We start from the raw sequence: 16,658 nt of genomic DNA, 5'->3' as shown, positions 1-16,658 counted from the left end.
CATCGCCATAAACTTGTTTCATCAATTAAAAAGTTTCGGTAAGATTTTTACCCATTTTAAAACAAAATTGAATGTTGGCTCTTTGTTCGAAGCTCATTTTCGCACCGATGACAAAAACATACTGACACTTAAAACGCAATAACCTTACTTCCAATAGATGAAATGTCATGACATTTTTTTTCGATAAACGATAGCAGATTCTATCGCACCAGTTGACATATAGATGGCGCCACTAGAGGGCGCTAGATTCAAAATGTCCTGCTTACTTTGGAACTCACCTTATTTCAAAAAAAAAAAAAAAAAAAAAAAAAGCATCGCATGGATCAACCCCACCGTTGGCGGCCCAACCCCTACCTCTGTAAGAGATTCTGTTATAGCAATGGTAAGCACGTTATTGAAGGCTCCCTCTATGTCTAGGAGAGCGATCAGTGTGTATTCCTTGATGCTGAGTGATTTCTCGATGCTGAGTGATTTCTCGATGCTGCTTACCACCAAGTGTAGCGCCGATTCGGTTGACTTACCTTTGGTGTAAGCGTGCTGTGCTTCTGAAATTTCTGTCGGGTCTATGGTGGCCCTTATGTGTAGGCTTATCATTCTTTCAAATCTCTTAAGCAGGAATGATGTTAGGCTTATTGGTCTAAAATCCTTTGCTGTGGTGTGAGTGGCCTTCCCTGCCTTGGGAATGAATACCACCTTTGTTTCTTGCCATGCTGTTGGTTGTTCTCCTACCGCCAGGACGGATTGGAAATTTTTTTTTTTAACCAGTTTATGGCTATTTTTCCTGCTTGTTGAATGTGAGCCGGTGTTATCCCGTCCGGTCCCGGCGATTTGTATGGTTCGAAACTATGAATGGACCTTTATGTTGCGGTCTGATAGGAGTGGATCTAATTCGATTCCCTTACCTGCTCCTCTTTCAGGAGGATGACCTGCTTGTTGGCTCCCCGGGAAGTGAGCGTCTAGGAGCAGGTCCAAGGACTCTTTACTGGAGTCTGACCATGATCCATTTGCTTTTTGAAGATAGCCCAAGGGCGCGGCTGTCTTAGAGAGTATTTTCCTGAGCCTTGCGGCATTCGTTGTTTTTTCTATGTCAGAGCAGAAGGTCTGCCATGCCGTTCGTTTTGCTCTTCTAATGGCCTTTTTGTAAGAGGCTAGTTCATACTTGTAGTTCAGCCAATTAGTGTCCTCATTTCCCGTCTTTGCTTTGTTTAACAAACAGGCATCTACAGTTTGTTCCCCTTGGTTTCCCTGTGGGGCATGCCACTTTAAAGGCAGTGTTGCATGCCTCTGTGAATTTATATACTGTTTCCTCCAGCTCCTGTGGGCTTGTGATGCTTTCTGACGGTTCCATGGGGAGGATATTTGTCAGAACTTCTTTGCACCTGTGCCAGTCGGCTCGTCTGGGGTTAGCGAAGCTGACCGGCAAGGGCGAATTAAGGGACAATACAGTTTCTATGAATCTATGGTCCGAAAAGGAGTGCTCGTCAGAGACTGCCCAGTTTTTGACTGCGCCTACGAGTGAGTCTGATACCAAAGTTAGATCTATGATCGTTTAGCAAGCTTTAGTTATGAATGTAGGGACATTGCCCCTATTGCAGAAGAATAGCTTCGAATTTAGAATAAAATCAAAAACCCCACTGGGTGTGATGGGCGTTGGCGTCACAGCCTATTACCAAACCTTTCTTGAGCTTTTCGCATTCCTCTGCCAGTCCTCTGACCAGCGCATCTGGGGGGTTTTCTTTTCAAAGGCCAAGTAGGCCGATAGGACCTTAATAGAGCCTTTTTGCAGCTCCAGGCTTACTGCGGTGTTGTCTCCGTTGCTGTAATTGCGAAGTAGAAATATACTAAGATGCCTTTTGGCTAATATGCAGGTTCGAATTTTAGCGACGAATCGGTAGAGTAGCCGTCCTCCGGCCCACCAGGTGCCTCCAACTCCTCAGCAAGCACCTGCTCGGCTGGGTTGCCGGCAGAGCTGCTAGTGGCATTGGAGTCGCCCTTGTACACCTTGATGTGGATCGCACTGAACCCGAAGTTCAGCACTCGAGCAGTCTCGATCGGAGCAACTGACTCCTTGTTCAGGACCAACACCGCCTGGTTGACGTCCCCTTCATGCTCCTCCACCTTGACGACTTTCCAATCCTTCGTGGGGAGGTGCGGTTTGCATTCTTGCAACATGAAGAGGATGTCCTCCGGCGCCTTGATCGCTGCTGGAAGCCAAGTCCTGGCTCGGGCCCTACTAGGGACATCGCACCAGTCTAGCGCGACGATGTTCGCCCCTTCGTGGACCTCACCGAGCTTGCTCGTCGCCTGTTTGTACAAGTCGGCCGACTGCTGACTCTCGCATTCCACCACCTTGACGCTGCCCTGGTACCAGCCCGCGTCCATTCAGCAGGGCGAAGTGCCTGGCTTCTCCCGTACCATGCGCAGGCAGGGGATCCTGCCCTCCGGATTTCCCCTGTTAATTAGGCCGAGTAGGACACGGTTCTTCGTGATTTCGGCGAACGAGACCGATGGCTGGATCTTAGATCTCTTCGCCGATGGTCCGGGTAGTTCGAGGGATCGCTGCCTTTTCGCTGAGTCCCTTCTTGAGTGGGCTTATCCTGCCCGTTGTTAGGAAGCACCTTCCTTGCCCACTCTACCTTTTTTAGCCATTCAGGCGAAGGTGTGGCAACGGTGCTCCTAATATGAGAGCGCAGAGTCTGGGCGGCAGTCCGCCTTTCTGCGTATCTATATTTGTTTGCTCTATTTACTGGGGTTTCCGTCCACGGTTCCGTGTTTGACTTCCCCCACCATCTTATTCACAGTTGACCTCGAGAGAGGTTGTCCGCTATCCGCAACCTGCGACCCGCTCGGTTGCCCCAGCTAGGCGACTTTGGAACCATTTCACAAGTTCCTCAGCCGAGCAGCACATACAATTGCCTTGGTAAATTTGCATGCGTGTTGTTTTGCGCAAAAAAAAAAATGATACGACCCAGAACTATTTGTTTCGGAATCCATTTCCGTATTTTTGTTTGGGCATGCATCTGGATGCACTTTATTGAAACACGCCCAGATAAGTGTTCACAAATTTGGATGCTTATTGCTTTGCGTTAAAAGATACGACCTAGAACTATTTTTTATTTGGAAAACGTTCCCGAACTTACGACTGGGTTGCCGGCGCAGTTCGACCTCCCAGTCGTAAATAACAGCATTCCAGCAAGCGTTCTTTTATTATGAAATGGCATCAAAAAGGTGTTCCGGAAGTGATGAGTCTGTCCATTCTTTTTACACGGGTGCGGGACAAAAATGAATGCACCCGTTGCATGCTTCTGGAAGCATATATCTGGAATGCACCTGGAAGTAACAAACTAAACACATTCTGGGTGCACTCTTTTTTAATGCACCTGGAAGCAACATACTAAACACCTTCTGGGTGTACTCTTTTTTAATGCACCTGTAACATGTACCCGGGAATGCACCTAGAAGCATTCAAAAATCAAATATCTGTAAGCTTTCCCAAGGAATACATAAAACTGGATTTCCACGCAACTAATTTTTATTCGGAATCACTGCCCATCTGTACGGAGCTTTGCTGCTTCCTTCTTATTTTTGTACTTTTAAGCCTAGTACTCACATCGACGAAAACCGCGAGCTATCCATAGGAGTGAGCGAGAGGCAAATACGCGGCTAACGCTTTTCGTCGGGTATGCTTTTCAGCGCGGTACTTAGATGAGCTAAGGAAATACCAGAAAAAATACCTGATTTAGCGATTGCAAAATCGGTGTGGGATATACAAATTAATAATGAGAGGAAAACCCCAAAAAAGACTGCAGGAGGTCACTGCAGATGAGAAAGGACGCCTAATCCAAGCTGTTTCCCCATTATTGTGGGACCTCACCGACAGGAAGCAATACCACAACAGTGCTAATCCGAAGAATAGTTGAAGTGCTAAAGGAGATCCACTAGAGAATCCCATTGGGAAGGCACATGCCGAGTGGGACTTTGCTTGATCTCCGACGAGCTCTCCATTGAGGAACCACTGGACTCCACCTCCACTGATAAGGGACAGCTGAAGGAGCCATCACCAGCCATTTCCAGGATGCTGGGCGACTTCACGCAGCATCAGGCGGACCTTTCCAATCCGGTTCCCACTTCCTCAAGGTCCTCAAGAAGCTGATCTGCAGATGAAGGAATGAGTAGAGCGAAGCTTTAAACTACTAATTTACATAAATAAAACATTCGTTGAACATTTTATTTATTTTTTTGTTAATTTCTTTGTGCACCAGTAAAATTTTCTTTTTTAAATTGCGCCAGTTGATTTGTTTTCCATTTGTCAACAAAGCCAGCTGCTTGACAGTAAGACCATGCTACAAGCATCGCGGGTGAACTATGAAAATGTCGGTCACACCACAAAGAATACGATTTTTAGAATTTTTTTTCTATTAGTGAAATTGTTAGCGGATCTCAGTACTAGCCTTTATCATTTACGCAGTTTTGTCCTTGGTGTGCCCATACCTTTTTCCGATTCTGAAAGATATTAAGCAATTTGAATATTTTATATTTATATATTACATACTAACAATTTATTTATGTTGGCACAATTACACTGTTGTATGTAAAATTTACATACAAATAATTTTTATTTTGTTTAATTAATTAATTTTTTTAATTAGTTTCTTAGCTTGTATGTTCAATGTACATATGTACAATTGTACACATGTATTATGTTATTTTATTGTGTTCATATTGAACTAAATTTTCTACACTTAGCTTACGTGTGAAAATATTGATGTAAAATTGGTGGCAGAAAGAATCAGACTTTTTTAAGTACCGTGGCACGAACTTCACTTTTCAGAACTAAAAGTGCAACTGACGAGATATGCAAAAGTCAAGAAAAACCGGGCGCTTCCTTGCATGTTCCCTTTTGTCTTTATTATTTGTTTGTCAAGAGAACAGTACCGAAAAAAACGATCGTAAAAAAACGTACATCGGCAACCTTCGGGTTAAATTGTTGTCCTTTTACATTCCCAGCAAATAAACTTGGATGCACTATATTGTACACATCTAGAAGGCACCGCAATAGACTGCACCTCGCACGCACATTTGCCCTGCAAAATTTGCAAGCGGTTGTCTTGCGTAAAACAGATACGACCTAGAACTATTTATTTTTTTGGAATACGTTCCCGAACTTACGACTTTGCAGTGTTGAAAAGCACTAGAAGTCAGTAAAAGGACCGATAATTTGAGCACGTTACAGGTCTATAAATCTTTATGTTTTATGTTTGCCGTGGTAAATTTGCATGAAGACCCAGAACTATTTGTTTCAGAATGCGTCTCGAATTTCCGTTTGGGCATGCATCTGGATGCACTATATTAAAACACACACAGATGGCACCGCAATAGAATGCACCTAGCACGCATTCCGTTTCCGACCCCATAAAGTATATATAGTCTTGATCAGGATCACTAGCCGAGTCGATCTAGCCATGTCCGTCTGTCCGTCTGTTCGTCTGAGCGCTGAGATCTCGAAAACTATAAGAGCTAGGCTATTGAGATTTGGCATGCAGACTCCTGAGCTTCTTACGCAGCGCAAGTTTGTTTCAGCAGCGGGCCACGCCCACTTTAACGCCCACAAACTTAAAAAAATCGTAAATATGCACGTGGATATCTCAGAAACTATAAAAGATAGAAAATTGGGATCTCACATTTAGATTCCGTAGTCTTGTACGCAGCGCAAGTTAGTTACGCGAATATACCACGCCCACTCTAACGCCCACAAACCGCTCCTATAGATATATTTTCGACCAAAACATAGATTGAGTTTTAAATAAACATCGATGATGTTTTCAATCGGCCATTTTTTAAGAAATCAATTGAAACATGGGCTGAACACCATGGAGATTGTTTAAGACACCATGAACACCATGCTCATTTTATTTAATTGCTTAAAAAAAAGAGCGATTGTATAAAAAAAAAGTTGTTCCTAGTCGGAGTTGAACTCCGAACTGCAATGCCCGCGGTTAAGGAACTAGACCCCTGGCCTACAGGCCATTGACACCTCGCGTTAGTCAAGTGCGACATTGAGCCTTTAATGTAGCAGACCACACGAAATGATACACCAACACAACCAAAAAGCCTTACACGGACAACGCACACTAGCAAGATCGAAAATCCACCAAAAATGTTGACGTACATTCCGTTGTATGGCCGTTACTCATCTTGTAGTTTAGATTATCTTTGGCTGTACAATATATAATTTCTAAGACCAACCCTTTTAGTTTTTATTGGTTCTAGCAGCCGATATCGCAAACAGACGTATCTGGAACTTTCCTAATATCAATTTATTCTACCATAGGTGAGGTACATTAGCTAAAAATTTCGTTTTTTTAGAGTAAAAAGTTGGTCAGCTTTAAGGGAACATAAAAATCGGATATTTATTAGGGTTACAAATTTGAAATAGTGGATCAATTTCCTCTCGAATGATTTGCGTCACAACTCTAGGACATCAAAAATTTGATTTATGGCACGTTTTTTGATCAAAGATGCCATTGTGTGACGGCTAAATTAAGTTTCGGTAAGATTAGTTAAAAGCAACAAGAATATAGCAATCATTTTCTGAAACAAACTAAAATAAAAACAAGGAGGAACGCTATAGTCGAGTGCCTCGACTATTAGACACCCGTTACTTAGGTTAGGGGAGCGCAAGAGTGATGGAGATGTGAGTGCAGCAAAGCGATTTTTTTCAAGATTACAAATTGATAAACAAACAAATATTTTTTTATTTCTTATTCTATCATCAAAACTGTCAGTGCCACAGTTTTAGGCAGCTTGTGGGCGTTAGGGTGGACGTGGCACTTGGATGAAATAAACTTGCATAATCTGTAACCTAAATTTAAACTTTATAGCTTTTTTTAGTTTACAAGATTTCAGTGCCTTTACGGACGGACGGACGGATACATTACATATATTTTAATATTTATGGACTTACTGTAACCTTTGTTTTTTACTTATGTACGGATAAAGTAACAGTTTTTGGTTGATTTGCAATGCATATCCTTATTAACTCCGAATTTTACCTTTAAACGAAGAGGCGGGTTGAAAGTTAAAGTCTTGTAGCGACGGTATTGGCAAAGAAGAGTTAAACTGTGTAACAACACGTTCAGCAGCAATAATTAGAAAAATCCTGCTCACGAATATAATTTTATAATCGTTGAAAACATTTTTGCAGTTGGACAATATCAAAGCTTACACACCGTTCTAGACGGTCGCCAAAAATAACTGAGTTCAATCTCAGAGCAACCATTTCGAGGAATTGTTTGTAAAAGTCATTACCCGCAATTGCAAAAGAAAACAACATTTCGTGTTTAAAATATTTTTTGGTGTTCAACTATAATAATTTTTGTAACCTTTTTCTTTTAGGAAGTAGTGGTCGCCAGCTCTTTATCTGTAATCAGTGGCATGCTTAATTTGATGAAAAACTGTCCCAAGGAGGCCGCTCATCTCAGGAAAGAGCTCTTAATTGCAGCCCGTCATATTTTTGCAACGGACTTACGTCAAAGTAAGTTTCTATATTATATTTAATATAATTTTAAGTATAATCCCTATATTATATTTGATATAATTTTAAGTATAATCCCTATTGCTGTGAAAAATGCACACTGTTCGTACCCAAGGGTGCTCAACATGACCAGCACCCATCAAGCCAAGCATTAGCCAAGTAGGGAACAGTACCAGGCGCTCAGTAGCGCCCAATGCAGATGAAAATAGCTGATCAGCATATTATACTGACCCGCTAGTGCAGTCAGCACATTTTGCAGTGTCAGCCGAGCCAACTACGCAAACTGCTACCATAATCAAAATTCCCTGACCTACTCTAGATTATAGTTTATTTCACTAATCATAACACTAAACTTCGTGTTCCAGATAGTATATAAACATGTATCAGCTTAAGAATAAATCAGTTATCAACGCAACCTATAACTCCGGGGTTCTACTTTCCACCTCCGGAAATAGAGTTCGTAATCCTACACTATCTCAACTAGCAGCTAACCACGTTAGCTCAACCTCAGCGCAGTTCCCGCATCGATTGTGGTCATTGATCATTGCCGCGACGCGATCGTATTGCGAGTGTCTACTTCGGTTAGGCACAAACACACACCATCTTAATGTGGTAAGAAATAAAATATCCTCTTAGGCATAATTTTCTTCAAATTCACATGAACAAATGAAATTTTGGTCATGTATGGTGATAAGAATTCTTAAGGGGAGAACAATTTTGAAGATGACAAATAGCACCGGAATTTTTTGCAAAAGCGACTGAAAATTTGTATTTTAGTTTTGTAACACAGCTTGATATTTACTCTTGTTCTACGTCTATTGCAAAAACCCGCTAGCTTAGCGGAAAAAAAAGTTGATATTAGCTATTATAATTAGTTAACTTCATAAACATAATTTGTGGAAGTACCATAGCTTAAAAGTATGGTCGAAAGTGACACATTGTCTTAAAAACTATGAACAATGAAAAACTTGACCTTTCTTAAAAAAGCTGCAAAAGTGCGATTTAGAAATTGTGACTGCAAAGATAAAAGCTTAAAAATTGGACGACAGCATTAAATCGCGAAAAAGTACTGTTAAAGAGCATTCTAAGTGGAGTTTTTGGAACGGTATGGTATATTCTTTATAAATTAACTTGTTGTGCTTGTAATCGATTATTTTGACTAATTTTGATGTGGAGCTGGAGCAGATACTACTTATAGTAGTTTACAAAATACCAGAGCTCGCAAATAACTGTTGACCGTTTCTCGTTGTCTGGAAATAAGTGTATTGTCCTGACTCTTTACGAAAAGACTCAGAGAGCAACCGATTAATGGGTTCTTGAATGAGCTCGCTCGCGCTCAGAGCGAAACCTTTTTTTTTATTCTGTTTTGTTATGGTTGTTCCAGGACCGTTTTGTCCTGTTCAGGTGAGGCAAACGGTCTTTTGCGTATGTATTGGTATACACTCACACGCATAGGCAAGCAAATCGTTAATCGTCGGTTTTGCAGCCGAACGGGCATTCTCAGCCTTACACTTTATATTAAGTGAACGAAAAAGTTCGATTAGTGCAGAGAATCTGAACGCCTTATTAGTTATAAAGCTTAACATATAATATATAAAAAATGTTAAATGTTAAAATAAAATGTAAAAACAACATATTCTGAAACTTTTTATTGCTTTTTGATATCAATTTGTTATATGGAATATGGAATCGAAATGAAACTTGTTAACCAAAACATTTGAAAATAAATTTAAAATGTTGTATTAAGCAAATTATATTATTTCTTTTTCACAACAACGAAAGTAAATGTGAAGACCGTTTGCGTTGAGTTTTTCGGTCAATCGGTCTTTTGTTGACTGTCATTGTGCGAGCGTTTCTCGTTTCGCTCTTTACGCACTGCTCATTAAGGAGCAACATACAACGAGCTCAACGAAAAGCGCTCAACAGCAAAACATAAATGATGACAGCAAGTGTCTCTTGCTCAGAGCGAGAGCGAGACAGTAGGACCTTTTTCGGTTTTGCTCGCAACGAGAGCACGAGAAGAAAGACGGTCAACAGTTATTTGCGAGCTCTGCAAAATACCATTGTCAAAACCAAGATTCGTTTGCCGATTACAACATACTAATGATCTCTACAACCCTTCAGAAAACAGATTTTATAAAAAATATGAAAGCTTAAGACTAAGAAATTTGTTGTTTGTTAAGGGCTGTAAGGAGCATTGTTAGAGGCGTGTATATCAATTAACGGAGAGTACAGGGTTGAAAGAGTAAAGAAATAACAGTTTTAACAGCTAACAGCTTAGCTCTTATGTCTTCGTACCATTTCTTTTGGAGTGAAATAATATAGAAATCCTTCCATATAATGAATGAATTACGTATACAGTTCACTCGCTGTAATGGTAATTCTAAAAAGCCATTAACAAAGTCATTTGCAGATAAAGAAATATCAAGAAAACTGAAGTCACCCAAAATAATGCAAAGGAAAGAGATAGAAAGAGATATGCAGACAAATGATGCTTATAAATTATTTAGTCAGTTCCAGGTGGAATATAAGAACAGTTAATATAAAATAGAATAGGATTGCAAGGAAACTTTACGCTAACAAATTGAATGCCATTGGGTTCTCTCCGATGTTAAAGTCCGACCGCTTAGGTACGGTTTTTTATGTTCAGGTACCACAGGTAAAGCCCTATTATTGGTTCTCTGTCCATTGGAAAAAGTTCTTTATTTACCAATTCAAGGCAAAAACTTCTGGAATTTATTTGAATGGAAGATATCTTTCGAACGCAATAAAATCTGAATTGTTCCACCATAATTTGACACCGTTATGGGGACACCTCCAAAGATTGCTGTACCTGTAGGTACAGTAGACATTGTTTGACCACCAGGCTAAATTCCGGAACCAGGAACTCCTCCAGATTTCAAAATACCCTAAAGCACAGTCGAAAACTTTCGGAACCATAAACTCCCCCAGCGCTTCCAGTAACTACAGGCTGTCAAGATAGTTGCCGTTAATAATAATGATTTGTATTAACTTTAAGGATAGTGCTTACAGTGGTGAAGGGTTATTTTTATAACGGATAACTGAAAGTACTATACTTGATTTAACCTTTATCTAAGGCTTTCAATTTACTAAGTGGATATGTAATAAAGTCTGTGTGGCCACCACTTTTTTAAAGTCTGCTACGTATAGGTTCGCGGTGGATAAATCTCATTAATCGAAAATATTTTAAATGCAGTCAATTTTAAAATGAAATACCATTTCCAGGCTTAACATAGTACTCTTCGAAAATGAAATTAGTGGGGACTGTTTTTTCACTATTAAAAAATATGTATAATAAATTTACCTGCATACCGTCTGGTATTTTGATTTTGGCATTTGATTCTCGTTGACTTTGATTTTTTGTTTACTTCTGTTTGTTTTGGAATGGGCACAATATACTAAAAATATTATGTGAAACAGCTTGGGATCGGAACATCAGAGGTTAAAGCCTAGTACTCAGATCGGCTAAGAGTTTTACTAGTCGAAAAATTGTATTCTTTATAGTGTGACCGAAGTTTTCAAAGTTCACCCGCAATGCATGTAGCATGGTCTTATTGTTAAGCGGCTGGGTTTGTTGCCAAACGGAAAACAAATCAATTGGAGAAGTTTAAAAAGGAGGAGTCTGCTGGTACACAAAGAAAGTAAAATTAAAACAAGGCAGAACGCTATAGTCGAGTGCCTCGACTATCAGATACCCGTTACTCAGCTTGTTGCAATTGGAGTCGAGTGGGAGCGACGTTATCGATAGGTTAGGTCGATAGGGCGATAGCTGCAGCAGCGGGATGAGTCTGGCGGGCGATCTGGCCATTTGAAGATTAATCCCGGTTCGCTCTGGGATTACTTCAAATGGCCCATGTATCCAATGACCCAATGCTGAGAGAGGCCATGTAATATGGCGGGGGCGATGATCAGCAGATATCGTGATTGTCGCGGCCATACTGTCCTACAATCAAGGCAGATTCAGCTAGGAGTGAGAGTATAAGTTGTCTTTGTGCTTAAAATTGATAAGTGAGTGAGGTTAATGTTAGATAGTAGTCAGTGTTTAATATTTATAATTTATAAAGGCAGCCGGGGTCCCAATACAAAGGGCCCCGGAATATTTATTGGAGATCTGCTGACATCTGCGCGACTTCGACATACCTGCCAGCCCGACTTGGCGGCCCAGCAAACGGTGTCCGTCCGACCCGTATCAACGACCAGCAAGAGAAGCCTTCACAGTCGACGCCGACGACGTCAACATTTCCCGGTGAGTCCGTTCCGGCGTACCGCGTCATCCTCCTCTCGGGAACTTCCAGCGGTCGCATTGCGGCGCTGAGAAGGATCGCCATTTTGTCTGGCAGCCGAATCTCGGACTGCCATTGCATAACTCACCGGAGAGCGCCTTTTTCCTGTGTGGAGATCCGGATCACTGCTGGCCTCCGGCGAGAAATCTTCCGCTTGGGCTATCATTGCCTCCAGGCCCGGCCCAATAGTGGCTGAAATTTAGGAAAATTTAAATACATGTGTACCTTTATTATATATATATTGATATCTACTTCCCTGTTTGTGAATTTTTCCGGAGTTAGTCCCGAGAGCCTTATTTGTCCTCGTTGTTTGCCTAAAATTTAAAAGGTCGCGAGCATTAGTTTTAAATGGTATAGCTTACAGTGCAGTTACGTACCTTTTTGGCCTGTCCCTTCTTTTCCCTTGGAGCTCCTCAGGATTAGGTGACCACACACACGCGCATAGCGTATGTTCCTTTGAGGGCCGCGTTTCCATGCGAGCTCTACCAATACATGACTGATAGAGCATAGTTTCCGCGGCGCCTGTACCCTTTTCCAGCAAAACAAAATCCTCTGCTTTGACCGCGTAAATGTTGAAGACGGCGGCCAGGTTTCGGTCTTAAAGGCTGAGGAAGGAAAGATCTGTTAAGAGGAGCATGTATATAAACGATTGTACTTACGATATTTATTAAACCTTTGTAATATATACTATGTGTGAATAAGCTTTCCCAGTGGGGGAGATGGAACCGTAGCCGTAGTCGCGAGGAGGGGGCTCCTGCCGACGGCGAATGGGTGGTGCCCTGCAGCATCTTGAGGGCATCCATGGTTGGGTGGGAGCGCTTGGCTAGGACATCGATAGCCACCAAATGTAATCCATTTTCCCGTCAATATTTGTAAATTTTTGCTTTGTTTACGTTTTTGTCTTAGTGATGACCGATAGTTTAGTAATGTGAGACCGTGAAGTTATCGATTTTATGTTGCGAGCTGTGGCATTAGGGGTACTCTGCCCTGAGGAACGACTGAGCTAGCGGCACTGCCACCGACAAAAAGCAGTTCGTAACAAGCTAAAGTGACCAAAGGGAAATGGAGATAAGCAAGCAGCAAATCGAGATTGAAATGGGCCACCTATCGGCGGTAGACAGATTTAAGCGTTATGGGCGTTAGGGTGGGCGTAGCAAATTTTTTTTTGGGTCAATCGATAGGTATTGACGAGACCAATACAGTTTAGTTAAAATTTTGTATTTAGCATGAAAATTGTGGGCGCCACAGGCTTGGGCGGTTTGTGGGCGTTAGAGTGGGCGTGGCATATTCGCGTACCAAACTTGCGCTGCGCACAAGGCTACGAAATCCAAATCTGAGATCCCAATTCTCTATCTTTGATAGTTTCCGAGATATCCACGTTCATACTTACGATTTTTTGAAGTTTGTGGGCGGCTTGTGGGCGTAAAAGTGGGCGTGGCAAACTTTTTTTTGGGTCAATCGATAGGTATTGATGAGAACAATACATTTCAGTTAAAATTTTTATTCTAGCATCAAAACTGTAGGAGCCACAGTTTCGGGCGGTTTGTGGGCGTTAGAGTGGGCGTGGCACTCTACTGAAACAAACTTGTGCTGCGTAAGAAGCTCAGGAATCTGCACGCCAAATCTCAATAGCCTAGCTCTCATAGTTTCCAAGATCTCAGCGTTCATCCGGACAGACGGACATGGCTAGATCGACTCGGCTGGTGATCCTGATCAAGAATATATATACTTTATGCGGTCGGAAACGCTTCCTTCTGCCTGTTACATACTTTTCGATTACTCTACGAGTAACGGGTATAATAAATGGTATGTTCAACGAATGTTCGAGTCCCAATGGCCATATTGGACCTTGAGGAAGTGGGGGCCGGATTGTGAACGGGGTTAATCCGCTGATGCTGCAGGAAGTCGACCCAGCATCCTGGCAGTGGCTGACCATGGCTTTTCCAACTGTTCCTTAGCGGGCGCCCTATTTTCCTCCTCCCTATAGAAACCAGCGGGTCCTCCAGCTCCGCTTAAGCTGCCAAGTAGCTGGTGGTTATGGATCATATTCGTCTATTAGTACAACGGAACCAAATAATTTTGGCCAGATCTTACTTTCTTTGCGAGGACACGCCCGGCTGGATGTCCATGTAGACAGCGAAGGCCCACTCGGAATGTTCCTTCCCGCTGGGATTCTCTAGTGGATCTCCTCCAGCACTTCAACTATTCTGCGGATTTGCCCTGTCGTGGTATTGCTTCCTGTCGGTCAAGTCCCACAATAATGAGCAACAGCTTGGATTAGGCGTCCTTTTTCATCTGCACTGACCTCCTTAAACCGTTTTTGGGGTTTTTCTTCTATTTAAAATTTTTAAATTCCCCACCGCTTCTGCACGAACACCGCCAAAGATAATATTTCTTATTCTTTGGGCCGCGGCTAACGGCGCTCATCGAAAATTCACTCGCGAAATCTGGTAATTTTTCTTTTCGCTTAAAAACAGACCCGATGAAATGCTTTAGCCGCGTATTTGCCTCTCGCTCACTCCTACGGTTAGCTCGCGGTTTTCGTCGATGTGTGTACTAGGCTTAACGTTAAACAGTTTAAAAACTTTTGTTTTATATGTTCCATCAGTGACGGTACACGGTAAACTATAAGCTATTGAATAAGCTATAAAGGACACATTATAATTCGAATGGAATTTAAAATGCAACATATTTTCATTCGGTTTTAATGTGGGAGCTAATTGTATATTCGAACTTTGCCATACACTAATAGTTTTATTTTACTTTATAGAATTCATTCCTTCCATTGAAAAACTACTTGATGACGACTTGCTTATCGGAAAAGGCGTCACATTGGAATCTATTCGCCCTTTAGCATATTCAACATTAGCAGACCTTGCTCACCATGTTCGCCAAAGCCTGAGCTTAGACGTATTAACAAAAGCAGTAAATCTATTTTCAAAAAATGTTCATGATGAAACACTTGCCGTTGGAATACAAACCATGTCTTGCAAGCTCTTGTTAAACTTGGTTGATTGCTTACGACAACACAGTGAAATAGAGCCTCAAAGATCTAGAGCTATACTTACAAAACTTTTAAAAGTGTTTGTAAAAAAATTTGAAACTATTGCCAAAGTGCAGCTTCCATTAATTATTCAAAAATGGTAAGTACAATTTTTTAATCGTGGCTTGCTAAAGCTAACATTTCTTCCAGGCAAGGCCCTACCATACACTATGAAAAACTATTTCATTTTTTTGTAAAAATCAGCCGAAAATTTCCATGAACCTTTTCTACTCTTCCATGATAACTCGGTCCTTCTGAGTAAAAGTCTAAAAAAAAAATTTTTGCTATTAACTAAAGGCTCTGCGAATAGCTAAGAATACAAAAAACCGATGTAAAGGCAGGTATACCCGTTTTGCACAGCAAAATTAAAAAAGGTAGACAAATATAACTAAATCGAATGAGCTGCCAATCCAGATCAGTAATATATATTTTTTATTTATGTCAAATATGTCGCCCTTAAGCATTACAACTTCTCACTGAAATTAATTAATGTTAATAGAGTCTAAAACATACAACATTTATTAACTTAATTTTTTTTAACGTTTTTTGTAAAAGACGTGAGACGTTTTAAGTAATACTCTGCGTTTATTGCATTTTAAATTATTAATACTGTTGTTAAAAAAATTAGTCTTTTTTTGTGTAGATTGCACTCTAAATAATATACAAATAATGAAATGCCTTTATTTTTTTAACATCATAGCAAAGGGCAACCTAATTCTGGAGTTTCGATCAACTCGTCCGGAAACGTCTCATTGTCGCTTATCAATGTTCCTGATCTGAAAGACGTATGTATTTGCAAAAAATACGTTCATTTTAATATCCATTATTTTTTCAATTAGGACCAAATATCCAACGAGCAAGCTAAAGCATCCGCTTCTGGATTACAATGGGTTAACTCCGTAAATGTAGCTGAATTTCGGAGCTTAGTAAAAACTCTTGTAGGAGGAGTTAAAACAATAACATGGGGTTTCTTCAATTCTAAGGTATGTTTTTAATATTCATTCTGCTTTTATTTTTTTCCCAATGTTTCTAAAAGTTTCAGGTATCTGATACAATTCTTGCTAATCATGAAAAGATATTTGGACCTGAAATCTTATGCTCTTATATCGAATTAGTGTATTATGCGATGGAGGCTTTAGATATTTATACCATTAACGTTAATCCAAATCAACAGAGAACTTCTGGCTTGATATCCAGAAGTAAAGAAGAAAAAGAAGTATTGGAACATTTTAGTGGAATTGTAAGTAACAAATAAAAAATAATAATAATGTGATAAATAATATATTTAAACCTTTCTGCTATTTAGTATTTATGTTATATTATATAAAGATATACATAGAAAGGAAAATAAGAAAATTTGAGGGTATTCAGCGCACAGCCAAATTTATACTCAACAGTTTAGGTGCGCACTAAGTTCCAGTACATTCCCCCAGTGACCCCAAACAGCTCCAAAAAAAAGTTTTAAGAAGCAAAAAAAAATTTTTTTATAATATAGAACAAATAGAACAAAAATATTAAATATCCCTACACTTTGGGGGAAGACTTAAAACAAAATGTAAAAAAGGTATACCGTTGTAGGATCAAAGATGGCCCACATGCTTAGCGCTAGTGCTTCTATACCCTTTCAGTGGGTATATAGTAAAATGTTTATTATTTGAATGAGTCAGTTGACTATGGACAACGCTAAAGAAAAAAATTTAACGAAGATTTAGTTTCACGTCTTTAATCGATTGATCTCAGCTTAAGACTAATTTCTTGTGACAAAAATCTTTCTTGT

At 40.5% G+C, this 16,658-nt stretch overlaps 1 protein-coding gene across 7 annotated transcripts in view; it reads left to right on the top strand.

Moving 5' to 3' along the window:
- Window positions 1-16,658, top strand: part of LOC119559607 (transcription-associated protein 1) — a 518,267-nt gene that overhangs the window by 138,206 nt on the left and 363,403 nt on the right. For 6 of the 7 annotated variants that reach the window (XM_037872625.1, XM_037872623.1, XM_037872624.1 and 3 more), the window contains 5 exons: window positions 7,396-7,534; window positions 14,609-14,981; window positions 15,582-15,666; window positions 15,721-15,864; window positions 15,918-16,121. In XM_037872625.1, coding sequence (XP_037728553.1) covers window positions 7,396-7,534; window positions 14,609-14,981; window positions 15,582-15,666; window positions 15,721-15,864; window positions 15,918-16,121 — 945 coding nt within the window. The remainder of the gene's footprint in view (window positions 1-7,395; window positions 7,535-14,608; window positions 14,982-15,581; window positions 15,667-15,720; window positions 15,865-15,917; window positions 16,122-16,658) is intronic. The other variant, XM_037872621.1, reaches the window with a different exon arrangement.

This window comes from Drosophila subpulchrella, unplaced genomic scaffold, assembly GCF_014743375.2.
Source record: "Drosophila subpulchrella strain 33 F10 #4 breed RU33 unplaced genomic scaffold, RU_Dsub_v1.1 Primary Assembly Seq26, whole genome shotgun sequence".
NCBI classification, from domain to species: Eukaryota; Metazoa; Arthropoda; class Insecta; order Diptera; family Drosophilidae; genus Drosophila; species Drosophila subpulchrella.
This window is presented reverse-complemented; position numbering and strand designations above follow the sequence as displayed.